Here is a 24683-nt window from a genome sequence, read left to right on the forward strand (position 1 = left end):
GGCTTTTGCTGTAAGAAAATATTTTTCCTCTGCTGCAGGGAGCTAATGGACCAGTGAAGTCCTGGCCTGCCCCTTACAAGCGCCATGTGTGCCATTTTATATAGAGACCCGTTTATCAGAGTGATGGTACTTTCTGGTGTTTCAGGATCTTCTCTAAATCATTTCTGTTTTTCTCCATTAGGAACAAAGTACAAGCATTTTCAAGTTAGTGAACATTTATCTATTTTGTTGCTTTGTAGATGAAATGTGGTTTGATCATTCAAATCTTTTATCCTCTGTGCACCTTATCAGTTCCATTCGCAATTTATTTCTATTAAAATAGAAATAGCACCTTATTGGTTCCATTCACAATTTATTTCTATTAAAATAGAATATAAATTATTCACAACATACCCACTTTGAAGGTGCATCAACATTGCTAAAAAGAGTGAATAATTTTTATACTTCTTTTTACAACATGAACGTATATATTTTGTGTGTAGAGAAATGCTTTTTAAGTCTCTCTTTCAAGAGAACCATTTAACAAGGTTAATCCTTTAAAACTTCAGTTAAACTACCAATATTTTAAAGCAGCCCAATCAACTGATATGTTAGCAATTTTATGGTTTTCCACAGTGTGTTCATCACACAGCTTACACGCGAGAAAGAAAAAAATGTCCTGTGGATGTGGCATTCTGGGTTTGATTGTGACATACCTGAAATGTCTGAATTCAGATCAACTTTAAAAAGGGACTAAGAAACAGAAGTAGTTCAGCTTTAACAACAGCGGTGCTACTGGGTCTCATTGTGATAGAAGTACTTTATCATTATAAGGCCTTTTCTTTTTCATATTCATTGTATCTCACACCACAGCAATGACTGTAGTCTGTCCAAGTTATTGGCCTCCTTGATTGAAGAAAAAAGTCTCCATCCAAGAATTCCTGATTAAATTATTTGTTTCATCACATAGGACAGGACCTTGGTCTCTGGAGGGGACCAGGTGAGTCAAATCTATTCATCATTGGCCCCGCATACACACTGACATGGAGCATGATTTTGGCGACCAGAGAACTTCTGTGAAACACTTCCAAAATGCTCCATTTTTAAAATAATACAAAATCACTCTTCCGGTGTGTTATTCACCGGTTTGCATTTGCCAGCTCATTTGAGAAGGAGCCCAAGGTGCTTCCTTCAAAAGGACCCACACATTAAAAAAATGGAAAACAGCCTTATGATGATAATGTGCTCTCCTTCCTTTTTTGCCCTTCAGCATCCATTCATCATCGTATGACTGGCTAACATCATTATTAATACCTCCTTATCATTTTACAACAAGCTTCTGGAAGAAAGTGCATGGTGTCGGCTTGCTTGAAATAACATTGCTTTGCTTGTTCTGCTACTCTCCATTAGGGGAGAATTTCGATCGCCAGGCCAGCCTCCGGCGGTCTCTAATTTACACAGACACTCTGGTAAGACGACCGAAGAAAGTCAAAAGGAGAAAGACTATTACAGGCGTCCCTGACAGCATACAGAAGGAGCTAGGTATGGCTCATCAGAACTGTATTCTGTTGCCCCTCCTTGCTGCTCACCATGACTTGGCTAACCTCGTGGGTGGTGCTTAGGAAACCGATACATTCTGATAGCCTTTTGGTGCCACCAAGAGCCAGCTTCTTTCCTGAACAAGGCATTGGGTACAAATCTGAATATCCCATGCAGATGGTTTATTGAATTTTGCTGAGCAGGTAAGAGGAAGAGCATATATGAAAACAATGAACCGGGATGATAGAAATATATGTTTACATCATCTCTGTGTCCCTTGAACAGTGGGCATTTCCGCAAGTCAGTTTACTTTTAATTTAGAGCTTAAGGTTTCATAAAACCAAAAACTCATCCCAGAACTTCACATTATGAGCGTGGACTTCAGTAGTTATACTGACAATATCAGTGGCATTTTTGTCATCAGAGAGACAGCAGTGTAGCATAATTAGTAATTACCAGTACAATAAAAGATGGTCGTTTAGGTTGGATCGTGCCTTACTGGTACTTCCGGTGAAACAGTTTCTTAGCTTTTTGAATCAGTACTTTTCAACCTGTGATTCAAAACAGAAAACAGCAACACAAATCTCTTGGCTGGTGGAGCAGGTGGTTTACTTCCTTACTCACTCATCCCTTTTGTTTTGCTTACCTTTATGTATGCTTTGGATAATCCTCTCCTTTCTTCCTCGATTCATGTCCTCTCCCTGTTTGTTCACGGCCATCAGGAACGTCTGCCAAAGCAACAGGGTCAAGAGCAGGGACCCCAGTGCCAGGCTGCTTGGGTTTGAATCCCATCTCTGCCCCTTACTCTCTGGGTAGCCTCAGGCTGGTTGCTTCACCTCTCTTAGTCTACTTTTTCTTTCAAAAACTGGGGTCAATGATGTTAATCAAACCTACCTCATAGGGTTGGGTTGTTTTCAGATTTCATGAACACAACAGGTGAAGCACTTGCCATCTGGTGCTGCTCTCAACACAATAGCTGCTATTATATTATAATTATTGTATTGAACTTAATACTGCCTATCTTGAAAATTGCCTTTTTCTCTTTGGCCAATGTGTGGACTTACTTCCTTAAAAATATTTCATCAGATGTTTTTACTTGTGTTTACCCTTGGGGCCCGACTCTAGAAACTCTAAATCATGGTTTCTAAACTTGCCTGTTAGGGCTTTTAGTCAAAATGAGTTTATCCTGGCAAGAGTGATGTGTTGTAGCATTCTGAGGTTGCATTTTAGCTTCCGGGTGCTGCAGTCATCATTCCTATGTGTTTTTTCCCTAACACCCTTGCCTAAATGCGGTGTCTTAGGGAGGGAAGGCACATTTTCTTTCTTGCTGTCATCCAGTTCTACAGTATGTGCCCTCTGCCTTCCAGACTGTAGCAAGAATGGGACAAGAATAGCAATGCTTTTCCTCTGCTCTAGGAAGCTCCAGTGATCCAGCGGACCAGCAGGGCTCATCTTATCCCATAACACGGGGTGTATTACCAACAAACGCAAGCTTGCATCCACAGGATTTATATAAAGTTTGCCTCTGTTCATAACCTCATCTGCTTCCTTTAGTGGGCCACGTCTCCCGTATCCCACCCTCTCTCTCTTCTTTAGGTGATAGCTAACTAATTGAGAAAAAATAACATGTACTAGTATGTTTAGTAGATATTTATGGGCTGATTTCTTACAGCACTCAGATAACATTTCTATTTTAACTGCTCTTTCAGAAGATGTGCCTTAACCTAGAAAAGCGACTTTAAAGATAGCTCTTTGTAAGATAACAAGCTTGATGTTTCCAGGTAGGCTACATTTTAAGTGGCTTCCCAACCAAAATGGGCAGGTTTGGATGGCTTTGTGCAAAGAGTGTAAGAATAGTTTAGCCTAGATAAAGATATACACATAAGTATTCAATATGAATTATCTATCCATCTATCTATAATATGATTTCTAGAACCTCCGAGTTATGAACTTTTATCACTTTTTCATTACTCAACCAACCAATATGGAGCCAGTAACTCAGGTGCCTCTTTGACCCTACTGAAATAATCTGACCAGCTAGGTAAATAATATCTTCTATAATTTTAATATGTTTAAAACCAGTAATTGAGTCTCTGGGGCCCATGTTCATTTCTCTTTTGCCTATAACATAGCAACACCACTGCCGCGGGAGGAAAGAAAACAGTTTTCCCCACACCATCTGTGTTGTGAGTGTTGCCAGATATTTAGTAGATATTTATGGGCTAATTTCTTACTTCTTAATGAAGTTGATGTCATTGCACCATTGATTACATGACCTGCATCACCCCTGGAGGTCAACTGAGACAGCTGTATCTAAGAGCTGCTTTTTTTGTTTGTTTCTGTTTTTGTTTTAAGGACAGACGACCATTCCAACATTACATTAGTATAGATAGGCTAGTTAGAAGGATTAGTGCATAGACTAAGGGAAAGTGACATTAGATTACAGTAACATTCAGCCAAAAAATTGGATCATATCTTTTTTTTTTTTTTTTTGTCTTTTTAGGGCTGCATCTAGGGCATATGGAGTTTCCCAGGCTAGGGGTCAAATCGGAACTATAGCTGCTGACCTACACCAGAGCCACAGCAACCTCAGATCCTAGCCACATCTGCAACCTACACGACAGCTCACGGCAACGCCAGATCCTTAACCTACTGAGCAAAGCCAGGGATTGAACCCGTGTCCTCATGGATACTAGTCGAGTTTGTAAACCGCTGAGCCTCGATGGGAACTCCTAGATCATATCTTTTCTTTATTCATTCATTTGGGTAATGGTTGACCTTGCCCTTTCTCCTAATATTTTGTCCTTATAAGGTGTCTGATTTGAAATCTTTGTATTACCTAACAAATGATTATCAAAAATAGACACTTTGGAGTTCCTGTTGTGGCTCAGCAGGTTAAGAGCCTGACGTAATGTCCATGAGGATGCAGGTTCAATTCCTGGCCTTGCTCAGTGGGTTAAGGATCCGAGGTTGCCCTGGCTATGGCATAGGCATATGGCATGGGACAGCTACAACTCCTATTGGACCCCTAGCCTGAGAACTTCCATTAAAAAAAAAAAAAAGATGCTTCATATTTTCTTTAAGAATTAGTCTTCTTTAGAGAGTTCCCTTTGTGGCTCAGCAGTTAACGAACCTGACTAGGATCCATGAGGATGCAGCTTCCATCCCTGGCATCACTCAGTGGGTTAAGGATCTGGTGTTGCCATGGGCTGTGGTTTAGGCTGGCAGCTGTAGCTCTAATTTGACCCCTAGCCTGGGAACTTCCATATGCCATTGATGTGGCCCTAAAAGGCAAAAGCAAAAAAAAAACAACAAAACAAAGAGTAGTGTTCTTTAGATATAGAGCATAGGGAAGGATGGCTGAATCAAACAAATTAAATTTTTTAAGGATATGATTATCTATAAAAGAAAGACTTGGAGATTGGACCCCTGGCCTGGGAACCTCCATATGCCACGGGTATGGCCCTAGGAAAGACCAAAAAAAAAAAATTGGAGTTCCTGTCGTGGTTCAGTGGTTAACAAATCTGACTAGGAACCATGAGGTTTCGGGTTCAATCCCTTGCCTTGCTCAGTGGGTTAAGAATCTAGCATTGCCATGAGCTGTGGTGTAGGTCGCAGACACAGCTGGGATCCTGCGTTGCTGTGGCTGTGGTGTAGGCCAGCAGCTACAGCTCTGATTAGACCCCTAGCCTGGGAACCTCCATATGCTGCAAGTGTGGCCCTAGAAAAGGCAAAAAAAAAAAAAAAAAAGACTTGGAGTTCCCATCGTGGCTCAGCGATTAATGAACCCTACTGGTATCCATGAGGTTTGATCCCTGGCCTTGCTCAGTGGGTTAAGGATCCTGTATTGCCATGAGCTGTGGTGCAGGCTGCAGATGCAGCTCGGATCCCTAATTGCTGTGGCCCCGGCGTAGGCCGTTGGTTACAGCTCCGATTGGACCTCTAGCCTGAGAACCTCCATATGCCGTGGGTGCGGCCCTAAAAAGACAAAAAAGGAAAGAAAGACTTTCACTAGGAAAGATGCAACCTGCCCACTAAACACTTCCCAGGTTACTGGGGCTTTGGATTTTTACAATCAACCTGAGATGCTTCTAGAATTAGAGAGTTAATTGTGCTTAATTTTATACAGCTTTTACTTGAAAATCTGTAGTGGACTCTAGAGACAAGCCAATACGTAATGCTTTAAAATCAAGGTGTGTTTTTTTCTGTTTAAAGCATATTATGGTATATAATTTGTTGCCTTCCATTTAAAAAAAATCAGACTAAATTTCTAATTTTTTCTTTACTCTCATCTTAAGCATGCATAGAATCACATTTGAACAGCCTGTTATGAGGTTTCCTCTCTTGGATAGGATTATTTTCTTGGTATATAATTATATTTGAATAGTTGGGTACTTCTGGAACTTATCCCAATATGTATTCCCAAGCAGAAAATTTCTTTTTAAAAGAATTTTCTTCTGAATAATTTTCGTTGGTTTCTACTAAGAACATTACTTTAGACTTGTCAAAACTTTTTGAAAATTCATACACTAAACCTTAAGTAAAACTAGCTTGTAGATTTCTATCATTTTTTATTACATTAAAACTAACTTGTAGAGTTCTATCATTTTTTACTTAAAAATTGGTCATCCCTTTTACTATAATAAGTGAAAGAAAAAATACAATTATTTTAAAATAGGTAAATTTTGTCAAGATTTTTAGTAGCACGTGAGTGGTCTATATTTGTAATTTGTTTTTGTTATTTAATCAAGATAGCATATATGTGTGTCCTGTAATAATGTCACACTTTTTAATATTGTGAAAATATTGGTGGATCTGTTTTGGGAATAGAATTTTGGTGGTCCCTATGATAAATAATATGAGGGTTTTTTATACTTTTTAAAGATCTTTAAAATTCATTGTTATTTTAATTTTTTAAATTAAAAAAATTGGGCTGGAGGTGGTGAAGAAATGGCTATAGTCCCACCTAGAGTGGTTTCACATGCAAAATTATTACCTGAAAGAATCACAATTTTGTTTATGGCTCTTAAAAAGACATTTAAAGATCGACCACTGGCCCTATGTGGAAACTACTACAGTTTTGAAAGCAAAAGATAATTAAAATCCATCTTGGGAAGTTTTTATCTTAGCTCGGTGGAAAGGAATCTGACTAGCATCCATGAGCACACAGGTTCGACCCCTGGCCTTGCTCAGTGGGTTAAGGATCTGGTGTTGCCATGAACTGTGGTGTAGGTCACAGAGGCAGCTTGGATCCTGTGTTGCTGTGGCTGTGGTGTAGGCCAGCAGCTACAGCTCTGATTCGACCCCTAGCCTGGGAACCTCCATATGCCATGGGTGCAGCCCTAAAAAAAAAACAAAAAGAAACAAACAAAATCCATCTTGGAATGGTATAAGGTATCTCGAACTTTTGGAATTGAACTGGTGCAAACTGATAAAGTCCTCCAAATCAGTCTCCTACCTTCTAAAATACTGAACTGCCAAAACGTGCAGTTTCTGTTTTTCTTTCCTTAAAGTGGATTCTTCTTCTGTTCCTGCCCTTTTGCCCACTTCCCCCTCTTTCTGTGCCCATGCAAGTGTGAGTGTGTGTGTGTGTGCGCATGTGCACGCACGCAGTAAGTGTACTCAGCAGAGGGAGGAGGAAGAAATAGATCCTTTCGGCCCAAGGTACACGTACAAAAATGATTCATCATCATCACTGTGAAGGAAAGGGCTTCGTGCCGAGGAGCCTCCCTCGCGGGGTAACATCTCCTGTGCCGTTGCTACAAAATCATGCTGCCGTTTTCACAGTAGGCTTTGGTGTTTGGATGAGCTGCTCTACCCAGTCCAGGCTGGGTGCCATGTGACAGCTAATGTAAGTGGGGGTGGGGAGGGAGATCCCAAGAATCCTGTCACCACCAGTGTCCTCGCTCATGTGAACAGGGAGGCCACTGGGTCCTTGTTGGATGATAACAACATAGAAATAATTATGGTTTGGCTACTATTTTTCAAGATTTAATTTGTCCCAATGATTACTCTGCATGGGTTGAGTTTTTTTTCTCTATATACTTTGGGTAAGTTCTTGACTTCTTTCTTTTAAGCCTCTATTCTTTCATAGGTAGTTTAAAATCTTTTCCTAAAAAAAAAAAAGACAAATAAAATCTTTTCCTATGCTTAAGGAGGTTTCTCATCCACTTCCCTCCCTCTCTGTTCACCCTGCCTCATGTTTCTTCTTATTCTTTTTTTTGAGCATATTATTCTTTCTGTTTGGTTGCAAAGCTCCAAGAAATGAATAATCCTAATCTGAGAAAATGTTCACTGGATCCGTTCCTGCTGCCTTTCCCCCACCAGAACACAACAGATTGCTATTGAATTTTGAATGTCACCAACAGACAGATGATTATGGCTTAAGATGGATAATGAAATGTTTGAAACACAGATGGGCCTGTATATCATTTCTTTTTCTTAGGATTTCCTTCTGACATAAAAGTTAATGTAATTAACACTGTTTTATACCCGTATCCCTCATGATGGCATCTCTGTAGCCCTACTCTTGAACTGCTACCTTGATCCGTCTTTGGGAAAGAAAATCACTGCCTGACAGATGTTCTGTGCAGTCACCTGGTAGGGGAGAGGCTACCCTCAAATCTTTTCCAGAAGGAGGTAGGAAAAGTAAATCTTGGGAGTTCCCATTGTGGCCCAGCAGTAATGAGCCGGACTAATATCCATGAGGTTGCGAATTCCATCCCTGACCTCATTCAGTGGGTTAAGGATCTGGTGTTGCCATGAGCTGTGGTATAGGTTGCAGACACGGCTTAGATCCCGCATTGCTGTGGCTGTGGTGTAGGCTGGCAGCTGTAGCTCCAATTCAACCCCTAGCCTGGGAACCTCCATATGCTGTGGGTACGGCCCTAAAAAGACAAAAGACAAAGATAAATACATAAATAAAGGAATAATTGAGAATTCCACCTGTAGCACTTAATGTATAGGAGGATCTGAAGTATAAATGACGAGAAGTACGTGAAATGCATAACAAGGAAGTTCATCTTAGGAGCTATCCATAATTACTTACACTCTCACTTAGGTGCTTATAGGAAAAAAGAAACTAGGCCAAATAGAAAAGAATTTTTTTCTTTTGCATATAAGAGGGGGCGAGGGATCAAGGTGATACCCTAACATACTGAGTTGTATTTTTAGGTGACAAGCCTCTTTCTGCTTTATCTCCAGCTTCGGGAGGCACTGGCCAAGATGATGTTGGTGGCCACTCAGTGTACACCCCAGACCACTGCTCTACGCTCGGAAGGTCTGCTGGGCAGCGCTCAGAAACCAGGGATTCTAGCTGCCAGACAGATGATGTCAAAGTCGTACCACCTTCGATGAGAAGAATCAGGGCGCAGAAGGGGCAGGGCATTGCCGCCCAGATGAGCCACTTCTCCGGCTCCTCTGGGAACATGTCGGTGCTGAGCGACTCTGCGGGCATCGTGTTCCCTTCTCGCCTCAACAATGATACAGGTTTCCACAGTCTTCCCCGCTCGGGAGTGAGGGCAAGCCTTCAGCGCCTGGAGCCACAGCTGGGCGCCCTGGGTCCGGCAGAGGACACCAACAGCACGTTCCCCTACCAGCGGGGTCACCCGCAAGTACACGATGACGTGGGACATTCAGGAGGTCCCTCAAGGACTGGAACCCCACTGAGGCCCAAGTCCCAGGAACTGAGGCACTTTGAGGGTGAAACTGTCATGAGCCCGGCGTGTGTGGTTTCTCCTCACTCGACCTACTCCACCAGCATCATCCCAAATGCCACGCTCTCCTCCTCTTCGGAGATCATTGTGATTCACACTGCTCAGAGCTCAGGGCAGCTGGACCATAAGATTAGCAGCACCTCCTCCTACACAAAGATCAAATCCAGAGACCACCTCCTCTCCAGGCATAAAGACGGCCATCCTTCTCCCAGTGGCAACTGGAATGAGGGGCACTCCAACGTTGTTTCACAGGCCTCAGATCCCCATTCCTGCAGTGCAGCCATGCTGCTGTCCCTCTGTGATTCCGCAGTCACTCTAAATTCGCCAGCAAATCGGGAGAATGGGTCCCAGGCCCTGGCCTATAATTGCAAGAACCGACCTGAGTTTCCCCAAGCACCCCCAGGATGAGGACGGCAAGAGTGAGTCCAGTTATTCCGGCGGCGGGGGGCGCAGTGCAGAGATCTGGGAATCCACTGCCTCGGGTAATGGGCGCGCCTCCCCGCTGAAGCCACATTTGGCAACGCCTGGTTGCTCCACTCCTGCGAGTAACCTGAGCAGCTGCAGTTTGGACCAGACGTCTAACAGAGATGATGCCAGGTCTGTGTATTCAGAGGACCACGACGGCTACTACTCCCCGCTGCACACCGACTCTGCACACGGGTCTGGGAATCTGTGCAATAGCAGCGATGGCTTCGGGAACCCCAGGCACAGTGTGGTCAATGTTTTTGATGGAAGAGCACAGAAGAACCAAGCGGACCGGTCAAACGGCCAAGACAAGACCCTTTCGCGAAACATCTCTTTGAAGAAAGCGAAGAAGCCCCCCCTCCCACCCTCTCGGACGGACTCTCTGCGCAGGGTACCCAAGAAAAATGTCCAGTCCAACGGGCAGGTGCTAACGAGAGCCTGATCGCCTCCCTCCAGCACTCGCTGCAGCTGAACCTCCCGGGCAAGGGCGGCAGCTCGCCCTCCCAGAGCCCCTGTAGTGACTTCGAAGAGCCCTGGTTGCCTCGGTCCCGCAGCCAGAGCACAGTGAGCGCGGGCAGCAGCCTGACCTCGGCCACCACCCCCAATGTCTACTCCCTGTGCGGGGTGACGCCGGCCCAGAGCGACACGAGCAGCGTCAAGTCCGAGTACACAGACCCGTGGGGTTACTACATTGACTACACGGGCGTGCAGGAAGACCCGGGGAACCGAGGCGGGAACGGGGCGGGGTCAGCCAGTACCCCGGTGGCACCCGGAAATGGGCCAGGCCGCCATCCCCCTGAGGGGTCCAGGATCGCTGTACCCCCAGTGCCCGGTGGCGCGGTCAAACCAAAGATCACATCGCCGGAGAAGTCGCACAGAGTCACGTCTCCATCCAGTGGGTATTCCAGCCAGTCGAACACACCCACAGCTCTCACCCCTGTGCCTGTGTTTTTAAAATCAGTGTCACCAGCCAATGGGAAGGGGAAGCCCAAGCCCAAGGTGCCAGAAAGGAAGTCCTCTCTGGTGTCTTCAGTATCCATCTCCTCCTCCTCCACGTCTCTTTCCTCGAATACTTCCACGGAAGGGAGTGGAACTCTGAAGAAGCTGGATTCGGTGCTGGCATCTCCCCTGGCTGCTGCTCCTCTCCCCTGTCTTTCATCCGACAGGTCTCCTTTCCTCCCTCCCCCTCCTCCTTTGGCCGATTCCTCCCAGGGCTCCCCTCTGCCTCACTCTCCCCTCTTACCCCCTCCACCACCCGAAGTTCTCATTCCCTTCTGCCCCCCCACCGACGCCTGCTTTCCTCCGCCCCCCGCAGCACTCAGTCCCCTTCTTCTGGATTCATCTCCTCTGCCACCTCCTCCACCTGCCTTACCCTCCTCGCTGCCCCCGCCGGCCCCACCCCTTGACCCCAAATTGATGAAAGATGCCAAGCCTTCTTTCAAAAGGTCTGGCCAGCCAGAGCCCTCCTGGGAGGCCTGCCGATTGCCTTCCACCAAGGACGAGGGCAGTAGACCCCCCATGCCCCTGATCACCACGGAAGCATTGCAGATGGTGCAGTTGAGGCCAGTGAAGAAGAACTCAGGAACCGAGGTAGCACTGATACATGAACGCGCATCTCAGGAAAAACGAACTCCGGTTGTTCCCCAGTATCGTTTAAAGCCATCTGCTTTCCTGAAATCCCGAAATAGCATAAATGAAATGGAGAGTGAAAGTCAGCCTGCCTCTGCTACTAGCTCACTCTCGACTCCTGCCAAGAGCTCGACTCAGGGTCACCAGGACAGTGTAGCCGAGCGTGGCCTCCCGAGCCACAGCCCGGACCACGCTGGGGAGGCAGAGGCAGAGGCCGGGACCACCCCGCCCCACGAACCCCCCGGTCCATCGCCCAGCAGGAAGCCGCCCCCCATTTCCAAGAAGCCCAAACTGTTCCTCGTGGTGCCACCTCCGCAGAGAGATTTCACGGCGGAGCCCGCAGAGAATAAGAGCGAAGCATTGCCCAGCCCCACGAGAGAAGAGGCACGGGAGAGTTGTACAGCCGAGGCTGGTTCCGATGAGACCAACTCTGGCAGCTCGGTTCTTGCAGGAGGAGCTACAGGATCCAAGTCCGCCGACGGAGTGGAAGCCAATGTCCCCATGGTACAGCCCGATGCCTCACCAGCCCTTGCGCAGGAGGAGCCGGGCACAGGGGACACCGTGGAGAGCTGTTCCTCCCTGCAGGACCCAAGACGTGAGTCTGGTTTTCTCTTGTTCCTCTCCGACCGTATGCAGCTGAAGCCGAAAGGGCTGGTACATGTTCACGTTCAAGGCAGCTGTATGTGGGCTCCCCGGGCTGCCTCACACTTAAGTTACCAACTTGGCAATTTATATGAAGAATTTTTTTGTTAGTCTAGATCTAAGGGTAGAGCTTACAGAAGGGCAGAAAGTCGAGGGGGTGGGGTGGTCAGCAGCAGGCTGGGTATTATTAAATAGCAGTGAGTAATCTCCCCGAGAGCTGCAAAAAAATGTTACAGCAAAATTTTCGAGAGATTGAGTCGGAGTTCTGTCTAGACTTTAACAGAAAAGCAGGAGCTTTGACTGTCACGCTCGTGTCATTTCCCCCATCGTTGTAAAATATCAAACTCTAGACCCCACTGCCTCTCCCTGCGGCTCTCACGTTGTCAGGCATGGCAGGGAAGCGTATTTGGGAGCTTTGCTAGAGAATGAAATTCAAGTCAGTCTGCCTGCTTGCTTCTCCATAGCTGGGGTGCCGGAGGCTGACACAGCCAGCCCTTCGCCAGAGGCCTCTGACTTCCTTAAGGAAGACGGGAGTGATGAGGTGATGATCCCCAGTAGACCCCGGACCACGGAAGACCTTTTTGCAGCTATTCACAGGTATCCCAAAACTCCTTTCCTCTTATCTGCATCTGCTTTGTAAGTCCCCCTTGCCAAACGTAGTTTCTTTTCTCGAGGTTTTTTTCTCTAACCCAACTAGGTTTCATTAACTCAATTATTAATGTTTTAAATTCTATTTCTATGTTTTTATTTCTGTTGACCATTTTATTTCTACCTTTTTATTTCTGTTTTTATTTCTGTTTTTCTTTGCTCCACTGATTTTTATGATGATGTGCGGGACAGAGGCTCAGTGTGATGCTGCCTTTTGGTTGGCCCTGCCCTTGCTAGCAAGAAATGCTGTGTCATGCATGGCAGGGTACAGGGTACAAGAGTTGGGTCCGAGCAGCCAATGGTCCTGTCCATGGTGAGGAATGCTGTGTTCTGTGGACTTGAGATGCACAGAGTAGCTCTGCAGAACTTCTTTCCTAAGAGTGTTTTATTTTATGCTATTATTATTTTCATTTATAGAAAAGCTAGGGTTTTATAGTATAATTTCTTTGGCTACTTAAATGTTGCAATAAAAGTACATCTCTTTAAAGCAGGAGTGAAAAATTAAATTTGCTCATTACTGTATACTGCTAGTGCCATCTACTGGCATCAGAAATTACTGTGTTTACAAAAACAATGTAGAGTAATTTTTCAAAGTAACTGTCTAAACTGTTGCACTTTTTACATGTGATCACCTTGAAAAGTGAGTATGATTTAGCACCAATGTTTTACTTATTGCCTCATTTTTCTGGCTATAAATAGCCGAGTATTCCCACAACAATGTCATTGTAAAAATGGATGAGATTATATACATGCAAATACTTTAAACTATGTATTATAGCAAACGCTTTGCTTCCTTCTAGAATTCTTTACCACAGTATTTTCAGATAAATCTTATGAGTGTTCCTATGCTGCCAAGACCTTATATTGCCCTGAATCGTCCCTTTTTTTTTGCCCTCTTGAAAATAAACATCCTATAATGAGAATCATTCAGTTCTCTTTGTGAGTGACCTTGTGTCAGGAGTATTTCTCCAGTTCTTGGAATCTAACTGAAAAGTCAGTATTGCATGACCTGGAAAGCATAGGCTGTGCAGCCCCTACCTGAGATTACTCATGCAGTAAACCTCTAACTTAGGGGTGTTAACCAAGCTGGTACATTAAAGTGTTTGTCAGGAATTATGGGAAGTTCCCGTTGTGGCTCAGTGGTTAATGAATCCAAATAGGAACCATCAGGTTGCGGATTCGATCCCTGCCCTTGCTCAGTGGATTAAGGATCCGGCGTTGCTGTGAGCTGTGGTGTAGGTTGCAGACGCGGCTCAGATGCCACATTGCTGTGGCTGTGGCATAGGCCAGGGGCTACAGCTCCGATTGGACCCCTAGCCTGGGAACCTCCATGTGCCGAGGGAGCGGCCCTAGAGATGGCAAAAAGACAAAAAAAAAAAATTATGTTCCATACCTCTCGGCTCCGGTACTGATATAATGTTCGAATAGACCCTAAAAACTGCCTCTTTAGCATTATCTGACTGGTCTCTTCATTCTCATTAGAAATAAAAAGGTAGCTAGTTATCAAATTATTCCTCCAAACAGGGAAATGAAAAATGCCACATCCTTTGAAACCAACTTCAGTGGTGTTTCTAGAGGTTTACACAGATGTTTCTAACTCAGATCATGCTGGACACCTAATAAGTTCTCAATAATTATTTTTTGCATTAAATGAAACTCTAGGAAAATTCTTCCAAGGTTCAATATCTTTCATTTGGTATGGGATGCATTGGGTTGCTAATTATGCAGGCAAATATATACATAATAACATCCAGAGAGATGTGTTGCTGGTTGCTTTGTCTACTAAATACTTGCTTGGTCTCAGAGAGAAACTCAACTGTTATGAGGCCAAATTACTACATGTTTTCCTAAAAATATGCCAAAGATCTTTCCTATATTTTATTTTGGCAACATTCTTAAGGCACTGAAAAATTTGAGGTTCCTTCTCCTAGGGTGTTATATCTATTGCAGACACAGAAATTGGCCAATCTCTATTGTTCTGTGTATGAATGATAAAGACCAAATAGAGTATGGACGGCAGAAAGAGAACACGGACGCAGGCTAATTTTTAGTGTGTGTGTGTGTGTGTGTGTGTGTGTGTGTGTGTCTATGCTAAATATAGAGTGATACTGTATTAGCAGACCTAATAGGACTTCATCTAAAGTCTGTAATTTTTAGGGCTTTATTTTATATTCTTCAGTACCTAACCTAATAATTTAAAATAAAGAACATCTAAGTTGAAACACAGCTTTCGAATTTTGTAATGCAAATGAATTCACTTCAGATTTAAAGCCAGATGGAAAATGTGGGACACCAGTTGAAGTGTGAAGTTTTTATATTTATTGAAGTAATTAGTTTTTAAGCCAATGTTAACTGTTTAAGCACTTTTTATAGCCTTCTTCCTTAGAAATACACACACACATACTCCTTCTCTCTCTCTCCATATATATATATATATATAGAGAGAGAGAGAGAGAGAGGGAGACACACACACACACACTCCCTCCCCACCCCAGTATATATCTGGACCTTGGACTTTAAGCAGATGCCTGTCAAGGCCATATCTGCCTTGCATGGACAGCTGACAGCAGATGACAGGATTGGCCAGAGAGAAGACATTTTTCTCTCGAAACATTGGGGTGGGGAGCACTTAGGGGATGAGCTGGCGTGCTAGGGGGACTCTGACTTGCATATGCCACTTCCCTGTTCAAAATAAAGTAGCTGCCTTAATGCTTGTTGTTTGGAATAACCTTATATTCTGTACTTATGCCTCATTAAAATTACCCCATTTAGATTAAATATATAATAGAGGAAGAAAGAGAGAGAAATAGAGGATGGGTGTGTATGTGTATGTGTGTGTGTACATATCTATATGCAGAGAATTCATATATTTAATTCTCATTTTAAAGGGCACTTACTCTTGAGAAACAACAGTATTTTTAATACATTTTCATTTCCTGCCCATTCTAAATCTACAATTAAAGGCCGTAGCTTTAATCAAGCAAAGCTGTGGCTTGTTCTGTGGATCTCAGCACAACCTCTCCATTTAAAGGTCAAACAAAAAATTGTACCACAAACCAAAGCCTGCAAGAATGAGATGAGCAGAACTGCCTTTGGGAAGCAGCTAGTATAAATTGTGGGGTCACGTGACATACTTGGAAAGATGTGCCATCAGGTCCTGCTTCTTGTATGAAGCTGTGTGACTTCACTCTCTTACCTTCTCTGGTCAGACTACATTGTTTCTGTGGTTTTTGCCAGTCGGTCAGGAACTTTCTCTGGAGCCCTGCTCTTGTGGATGGCAGAGCCAGACCGTGAACAAAAGTATCACAGGCCAGTCTCTGCAGCCCCAAAAGGTACCATGTTAGCTTCAGCCTCTTGACTGGGTTTTTGCCACTTCCTGTCTTCCATTTTGGTGGCTTCTTTTTGGGCAGAAGCATGGAGATGACTCTGGGAGCCCCAAGCCCTAGGCAGCTGTCATGGGCACATCTTCTCCTGTGCCATGCTGTGCAGAGCATGTAAAAACAGCCCTGAAGCAGGAAGGGAGAATTATTTTCCTCTAAATGACACTCAAGCATTTGTTAAGCACCTACTCTATGCCTGACACTTTATGACTGTTATTGCATTTCTCTTTATTGATAAACTATGAGCTCTCTACTGTAATTTTTCCCCTTTCCAGAGAGGAAACGGAGTCAGAAATTTGAACTTGCCCCACGTCACAGAGTAAGGAAGCTTTAGCAGTGGGTTAACCCGGGTCTGTGCGACTCCAGAGGTCCTTCATCTCATTGAGTCCTCACGAACCTGTGAGGCTGATGCCATCATCTGCATTTTACAAGCATGGAAACTAAGGTGTGGCGTAGCCAAAGTCACAAGCCAGAAGTTGCTCAGATTCAACTCTTAATCTCCATGTTCGGATAGGACCCTCTCAACCTTTGCCTGTTGCCTGTTGTAGAATTTTATAGCAGAAAAGGAGGTATAGCCACATCTTTGTTTTATTAACTATGTCAAGTTTCCTTAAAGCAAGTCCACTTGCACTGAGCTGAGAGATTCCCACACACTGAGCTGTTGTTATGAAGAAACCAGCAAGGGGCCGATGGGCTCATCTGCTTTCTTTTCTCTGATTCACTCTCAGCAGAAAACAGATTGAACACGGAGGTTTTTAGAGACTGAGGACAAGAAATATGCCCCCCAGAGAGTTTTATTTGCCCTGAAGGCCCTCCTCCTCTTTCACGCTCTCCCACCTGCCTCACGTTTCCCTGATCAGTTAGAGAGTCTCTGAAGTCAGTCAGGAAACAGGATCTGGCGTGGAAGGTCCACTCTTGTTTCCTGGAAAGGTGGCTTTCTAGGAGTTGACATATAGTCCAGTCAGAGCCAGGAAAGGGTAGTTTTATGTCAAATTCTAGAATGACTCAGAATGTAAAGTTACAGAGTTGTTCCAGAACCTGAGGTGGGGGGCCGGTCTCATCATAGGGAACATTCTAGAAGCTGGCTTACCTATTAGGCCATTCAAGTCTGGCACCCAACAAGAAGTGTAGAAAGAAAAGATGACTCGCACCATAAAATTCACTGAGGATCAGTCCAATACAGAAAAGTTAAGAAATAGCAATTATTAAAAATTTTGGAAATGGTCCTGTCCAAAGTAAGAAAATATGATGCTTGAGATTTGTTTCAAAATAATCCAGTAAACGGGGGAGGCGGTGACCGTGAGTTAATAACTACTTATTTGGGTCATGGGCACACATGAACTAATACAATGAACTATTCTTTTCGCCTGGGTGTTTGGAACTTTCTGTAGTGAAAATAATAGATAGTGACCTAAACATGCAGTAGGAGAAGCAGGGTGGCTGTGGCTGACCCACTGGAAATTAATCTTTATCTTAATGTCACTAAATCTCAGGTCTAAGAGGAAAGTCCTTGGCCGCAAAGACTCAGATGATGATCACTCCCGAAACCATTCTCCCTCCCCGCCAGTGACACCCACTGGCGCTGCCCCCAGCCTGGCCTCCCAGAAACAAGTGGGATCGATTCAGAGGAGCGTCCGGAAGAGCAGCACCAGCAGTGACAACTTCAAAGCTCTGCTGCTGAAAAAGGGGAGCCGGTCAGACACCAGCGCCCGCATGTCCGCGGCGGAGATGCTCAAGAACACAGATCCTAGATTCCAGAGGTCAAGGTCCGAGCCTTCGCCAGACACCCCCGAGAGCCCGTCAAGCTGCTCCCCGAACAAGAACCGAAGGGCCCCGGAGGAGTGGGCCAAGAACGAAGGCTTGATGCCTCGGAGTCTGTCCTTTTCTGGCCCCAGGTATGGCCGCAGTCGAACGCCGCCCTCCGCCGCCAGCAGCAGGTACAGCGTGCGGAACCGGATCCAGAGCAGCCCCATGACCGTCATCTCAGAGGGCGAAGGGGAAGCCACAGAGTCTGTAGACAGCAGGGCTCTCCAGGCCCCGGGCACCACGAGGGGATGTTCGCTGGATGGACTGGCCGGGGACGACATGGATGAGCGCAGCCTGCTCTGTGCCGGGACGCCGGCTCCGGGTCCCGCGGAAGGGCCGGCCGGTGCCGAGGGCGGGGATCCATCAGAACAGCATGGAGGGCCTCTGAGGGGAGAGAGTTAAGGGCAAGAAGAGGAATCGCCCAGGTGATGTGGGCAGATGGGCAGCACATTGCTCTAGGAAGCCTGACAGGTCCCCCTCCCCGCCTCCTCCGTGGGTCTAGCTCAGCGTCTGTGTGAGGGCCCAGGCACTGCCAGCCCTGCAGCGCAAGGAGAGGGCTTGGCACTTGTCCTGTGGCTTAAAAGCAAGTAGAAGCTTAACTTCTGAAAGTGCTTCCTGGGGAAGATTTTTTTTTTTTTTTCCCTAAATGCTGGGTGTGTGTGGAGGGATGTGTGTGTGTGTGTGTGTGTGTGTGCATTTGAAACAGTTTATGTTAAAAAAAATACACAAGCAGCATGTACAGAAATAGGAGAGACAGCGTTAAGCTAAGTGGAGTATGGGGGTCTTCTGGACTAGATGGTCGTTGCTTTAAAAGTATTATGTTCATGGAAATGAGTGAGTTCCAGAAGAAGAGCGAGAACCTTTATTTCTAAGAAAGAGGTGGTAATTTGCTGGTTCTGAGCGTGCAGAACACGTGGGGATGTGCACTGGTGTGCTTTCCAGGGCAGTCCCCACCCCCTACCCCCTACCCCCTTGGTTAATCCGCAGAGCTGGGAAAGGGCTAAGTGACTAACTGGTTCAGGTACTTTTTTTTCTGGGGAAAAAAGGCTTTGTTTCTTTTTTGTAAAAATGACAGGCATGTGGAAGTGGCAACGCTGTAACTGGGAGTCTGCTGCTATGCAGCCACAGACACACAACTTTTAGCCTGATTTGTAGAAACGTGGGTAATTTTTTAATGACTTTCCTCCTTGAGAAGCAGCTGAGACCTCCTTGGAGAGCGGAAGTGATGGTGCACAGACAGAGAGGGTAACAGGCGAGAGCCAGGAAGAGGAGTAAGTGATACACTGCTGGGGTTTGTTTCCTGCTTAGTAAATACAACTATTTTTCAGAATTAAATTTTTAAACTTGCACTACAGAACTGTGGGTGGAGCCTTTCCTTTTACAACTGGTTTTTTGTTTGTTTGTTTTGTTTTTTTTTAAACCAGAGTTTAAACTTCCACTTGGCAATTTCTTATCACTTGAAATGTCAACATTTGCTAACTTTCAGATATCCTTTTGGTTACACCAAAGAAAATTTTATGGCTATTTTTCCTTGAACTGCCTGCAGTATCATGTCCTCATTTAGAAAGGTTTATGAAAATCTATTATATATTATCTTACTTTGAAGAAAGTGCTGAATAGCTCTTAATAGTCAAATAAACTGATACAAATTGGCAGGGCTGGCTATTAATTAGCCCTGGGAAATGAGTTTTTAGATTAAAAAGTTTTTTTGCATCATTTGGTTTGTGTGTTTTTATATTTTTTTATAAAGAATTGAGTTGGCTAATTACCTTCTAATCTTCTCCAGTTAGAATTTTAACACTTTAGACATGGAAGAAAAGTGTGTAAAGTATTTATTTTTTATGTGAATTCTTACGACCCTCATCCTCCAGTTCCTCCCAGCTGTACATAGACTCCTTTATTTGTTGGTTAAATAAAATCAGAGCCTTGTCTTATCAGAAGAACCTCAGATGAAAATGCTGAGATTACTGGCCTAAATATAATACGGGTGCCAATTGTCATCTTTTCTGGTAAGAAAATACCGTCTCAAAGTTGGACTGCACAGCACAGGTCCTGTCATCACAAGGTTTATACAATAAAACATTAGATACCTATTTTAGACACGTCTTTGAAACAAAAACAAACCTAAAGAATTGACTTCTTCCATTCTCTGAAGAAGCAAAACACATCTTTTCACACAACCAGAAATCAAGACCTGACGTTTGGCCAAGGGCAGAAGGACTTTCTGCCACTTGGAGCAAGTGTCTGCTGCATTGGGTACAAGAGTCTTTTTTTTTTTCTAAATTTCAGAAAAGTGGTGTTGGCCTTGGACTATGAAATCTCCTCATAGCTACCTAATAAAGATTAGAATGTATGTGGATATCAGAAATCAAATTTAATATATAAGTCATTTATGTTGAAGATAAGATAAGCACCCTCAAAACTAATTATAAAACTTTTTTTAAAAAATCCCCACTTTAAAAGGAAAGAATATAGGTTTTTAAATTTGCTTTGAATAAAATAATTATAAATATTTGAACCTTTTTTGTTGTTTGTACATGCATTTTTGAACAGTGAGATAGGGCTTCTTGTTCAGAACTGTCTTTGCTGTAAATAAACAGAACAGCAGTGACAACCAGAAGGTGCCTGTGGGAGGCAGGGACCCAAGAGAGAGGAGATAGAACATCACAGACACTTTGGATGGTGCCACCTAAAAGGACAGACGGAAAAGCAGTTCTAAATAGTGTCCTGTAGAATTTCAAATAAAATCCCAATAATGTACTGACTGAGAGTTCAGGTGATGTGACACGTGGAGAGATGTGACAACTTTTCACAGAACGTGTGAAATGTAGGGAGACGAGACTCTACACTCATCCCTGATATATTTGGCATCTTTAGCCTTGCCGCTTATTCCTCTGTGGGGCTGGCTACTATTAATGGACCATATTGTATTTAACTCAATGAGGGCAGACTTGATGATTCTTCCTTACACCCTGAGACTTCTAAGTGCCAGACGTCAAAGATGGAAGCCCCAGGTCTAGGCTATCTCCACCTTATTTTTTTCTAAATGTTGAGAGAGAAACAAATGACCATTTTGGGCTGTTGGTTGAAAGCAGCCTCAACTTTCATCTGATTTCTGCCTCCTATTTCTGAAGAGTGTTGATTGAAACTGTTAGTTCTTATGTGGGGATGGGAGCGTATTGAGGGGATTGCAATGACAAAAAAAGGAAAGGAGGCATTTTTGTATCTTGATCTTATTTCCCATCCACCAACCACATCCTGCTCTAGGGTGGGCATTCCGAGGGGACGGGGGAAGCACAGGACTGGTTTTACTGGCTCTGCCTTAATGTGTTTTCAGCAGATGAATTGAATTTGAATAATTGTTTATATTGCAGAGATTCCATCATGACATGGACACAACAGGATAATTTACTTTTGCAGATACTACGACATTGTTGGGATGAAACATGGACCTGATTCTTGAGGTCTGGTTTAAGCTCCTCAGTTACTATAGCATAGTTTATTTTAATGAGCTGCTTTGAACTACCGTTGACCCAGGCCACCTCTACTCATAGAACAAGGACTAGTGCAATCTGTTGTCATATTCAGCAATGAAAAAAGCCCTGTATCAGATACTTCTCACATGCTAGGGAAGGATGCGGGAGTTCCAAGATAGAAAAATGTGGATGCAAGATCATTTAAGGGGTTCAAACCTGGTGGAAAAGACATACAGTGAATTATCCTATAAAGCATATATCAGTGTCACAGTTGATGAAAAGGAAGAACCTGGGCAAAGACTGCTGGGCACCCCCTTCCCTGCCACATGAGTTCTCCTTTACCAGCAGAACACCTGAAATTGGCTCAGGCTGGCAGTGCACCAACGAATAAAACCCAAGATCCTCCCGCCCCCCCCCACCATACGCAGGAGGCACAGTTTTGGTCTGTGAGCTACAGCCACATGGCACAGTTTTAGCCAGTGAGTCGTGAACGGTAGTCTGGAAGTTTCCTATAAAGTTGCTTTCTTTATAGGTGCCATCCCCTTCCTCCTTTTATCCCTAGAACGGATGGGAGGCTGGAGGAGGAACAGTGCTCTTGCAACCTTTGAGGCACCAACAAGGATGGAAGCCACCTGTTGAAGGGTATTATGGAAGGCAGAGGACAAAAGAGCCTGGCCCATTAATAACATTTAGAGTCACCGCACCTGCCCTGGGCTGTCTGCCTCCACCCACTGGGTAAGTCATTTGTCACCTGCTTTGCTGTTGGGTGAGAGCTCTCAGAGGAAGATTACAGAGGCATTGGCTGTGATGAACCTGTGCTGAGAGACTGTGCAGATGTAGACTTTGAGAAGCAGGAGAAGCTGGCAAACAAAAGACATTCCAAGTAGAGGGGGTAGCATGGGCAGAGACATAGAAGCTAAGTGTTTAGAGGAAATGGAAGTCTCCAGGAAAACAGTGAGACATAAGACTGGAAAGGTCATCCTTGGCAAGAATGTAGGCCTGGGATGTCATCCTAAGTAATCTGGATCTTGTTTTGTAGTGTTGGGAAACAGTGAAGGTTTTTAGGAAGGGGAATGAAACCAACAGAAAGTTGTGTCAACCATATTGTCAAAATATACTACAAATCTCTTCTCTCCAGTTCTACTGCCCCCCCTCAGGTCCAAACTATTCTTTCTACCAGACTACTGCACAAGCCTCCCAGCTGGTCGTCCCGTCTTTACTGTGCCTCTTTCACCACCCTGAATTCACCTTCCAAAGCAACTTCTACAAAGAACTCATAGCACTCCCCCTGCTTGAAACCCTCCAAAGACCAGGTGTTGTAATTGGAATAGGCATCTAACTCTGTAGCCTGTAAGGCCTTTAACATCTGCTACAATTACCCTCACTGAAAAGATTAGCCTCGTTCTCCCTTCTATCCCTTGACAGATGCTACTTCTGGCCTTAGAGGCTTTACTTTAACCACCGTAAAGGAAGTGCCAGTATTTCTATGCTGGTTTAGATTCCTCAGGAAGTAGATACTCTAGTACATTTGAGAGGAAAAGGGTGTGCACTGGCTGCAAACAGCAGCCTCCTTTAGTATATGCAGCCTGTTGCCTGTATAGGTTGCCCTAAGTCACCTTGGAGACAGCTCTTTTCAGTGGACATTCATGACTGGCATACTGTCCCCAATCCAGGCTCCAGATAGGTATGTGCAGTGCCTTTGGAAAGCCCAGGGCATGGTGGCCAGGGTCCACACTGGCCAAGTCATAATGTCCATCCACACCAAGCTGCAGAACGAGGAATATGTGATCGAGGCCCTTTGCAGGGCCAAGTTCAAGTTCCCTGGCCGCCAGAAGATACACTTCTCCAAGAAGTGGAGATTTACCAAGTTCAACAAGGATGAATTTGAAAACATGGTAGCAGAAAAGCAGCTTACCTCAGATGGCTGTGGGGTCAAATACCCCACACAGAAAAATGGCCCTGCACTCAAGAGAGCCTTGGCACTGTCCCTTTCTTACACCTGCCCACCCATAAATCCTACTTTCCTGTCCAGAGGAAAGAAAGGGAGGAAGGATGATGGAGCAGGGAGAGCTAGCACTGCAAACTGATCAGTCTAGGGACTCTGGGGAAAAGCACTTATCAAAGGAGGCCCGTGTTGAACAGAAACAGCTAGATCCTTTACCTGTCTTGCCTGGTCTTGGCAAGAGGCCACCCAAGAAAAGTATGCCCTCAGTCTCCCCTGGGTACTGGCCACCTACCCTCCCTGTCTTGGCCTCAGCTTGAAAGCTAAGGTGGACCCTGATGAAGCCAACAGTTGGAGGCTGTTGGCTAAGCACACATCTTGCAGCTGGATGACAAGTCTTTTCATGAAGGGGGACCTACATGGCACATCTCCATGCCTGCCACAGTCCACCCCCTGCACTGTGTGGATCCACTTCCCCATAAACACACAGAGAGCAACTCCTCCAGGGCTCTGCTGGACTTATCTTCCTGAGGGCAGACTTAGAAGAGTTTGGTGGCACCCATTATAGCACCTTCCTGCAAACAGTCTCCAGGCCACAACTGGTACTCCTCCTCCCCCTCTTCCACTCTAAACTTTGTTCACCCTAAACTGTCACCTCTGCTGGACTTGGTGGCTTTCCTGATAGTATGAACCAAGCTGTTATTCCAGAGGCTTCTGAGATCTGGGAGCCAGGGTGGCTGCACTTGTCCAATTGGGTAATGAATACAAAGTTTGCCCCAAGTAGGTCCTCTAGTTCTGCACATCATGTAACAGTAGGCTTGCCTACAATTCAAGATCAGTTACCCCTGACAAGATGGTGACTATTCTTGCCAACTGGTCCCTGGACACAAAGAGACTAAAATGCCCAGCTGACAGCAGTAGGTTGAAGTTCAATGGAACCCTTGCTGTGTTGCCAGTGGAGAGGGTACCCCTTTGAGAACAAGCACCTCTGGCTCTACAGAGCCTAGAGTCTTAGGTTAGAAAACCCCAAGTCCCTCAATGATTCATTGGGAGTGACTTTGATAAATGGGGTCACTCCTCTGCTACCCTTTGATTCTCAGATGCATGTGTCCTTCCTATTGTAGACACAGCACCTTATATGTTCTCTGATTTAGTAAGTGTACTGTGTCTGGGAGGTGGTGCCCCATCTTGGCAGGGTATTGCCTCCAGCCATGCTCTAAAGCAGATCATTCTGATAGTCTGTCAGGCCAGCAGCTTCTAGGTGGTACAGTATGCGAGAGGACCAGTGGATCCTATGACCATAGGCTAACCATCTCTGATTGGATGTTATGATGTTTAGATCTTGAATTAGATCGTCAGCAAATCCATGCCAATGGATGAGAGATTTTGTAAATTTCTAGGTTGTGGTGCTGGTCAAGGCTCCATGAGCAGGATAGAAAACCATACCTACAATAGCTCTCCA

General features: G+C 44.8%; 1 protein-coding gene and 1 pseudogene across 1 annotated transcript in view; both read left to right on the forward strand.

Annotated features, from left to right (window-relative positions):
* The window catches only part of NHSL1 (NHS like 1), a 68448-nt gene extending 48663 nt beyond the window's left edge, over positions 1-19785 (forward strand). Inside the window, 6 exon segments of the mRNA XM_047770097.1 lie at positions 1390-1521; positions 8722-9608; positions 9610-10123; positions 10126-11922; positions 12434-12566; positions 17491-19785. Of these exon segments, the coding sequence (XP_047626053.1) occupies positions 1390-1521; positions 8722-9608; positions 9610-10123; positions 10126-11922; positions 12434-12566; positions 17491-18205 (4178 nt within the window). The 3' untranslated portion in view covers positions 18206-19785.
* Positions 19786-22787: 3002 nt separating this feature from the next.
* LOC125121742 (uncharacterized) lies at positions 22788-22908 on the forward strand (annotated as a pseudogene).
* Positions 22909-24683: the final 1775 nt, after the last annotated feature.

The sequence above is a fragment of the Phacochoerus africanus genome, chromosome 2 (assembly GCF_016906955.1).
Source record: "Phacochoerus africanus isolate WHEZ1 chromosome 2, ROS_Pafr_v1, whole genome shotgun sequence".
Lineage (NCBI taxonomy): Eukaryota > Metazoa > Chordata > Mammalia > Artiodactyla > Suidae > Phacochoerus > Phacochoerus africanus.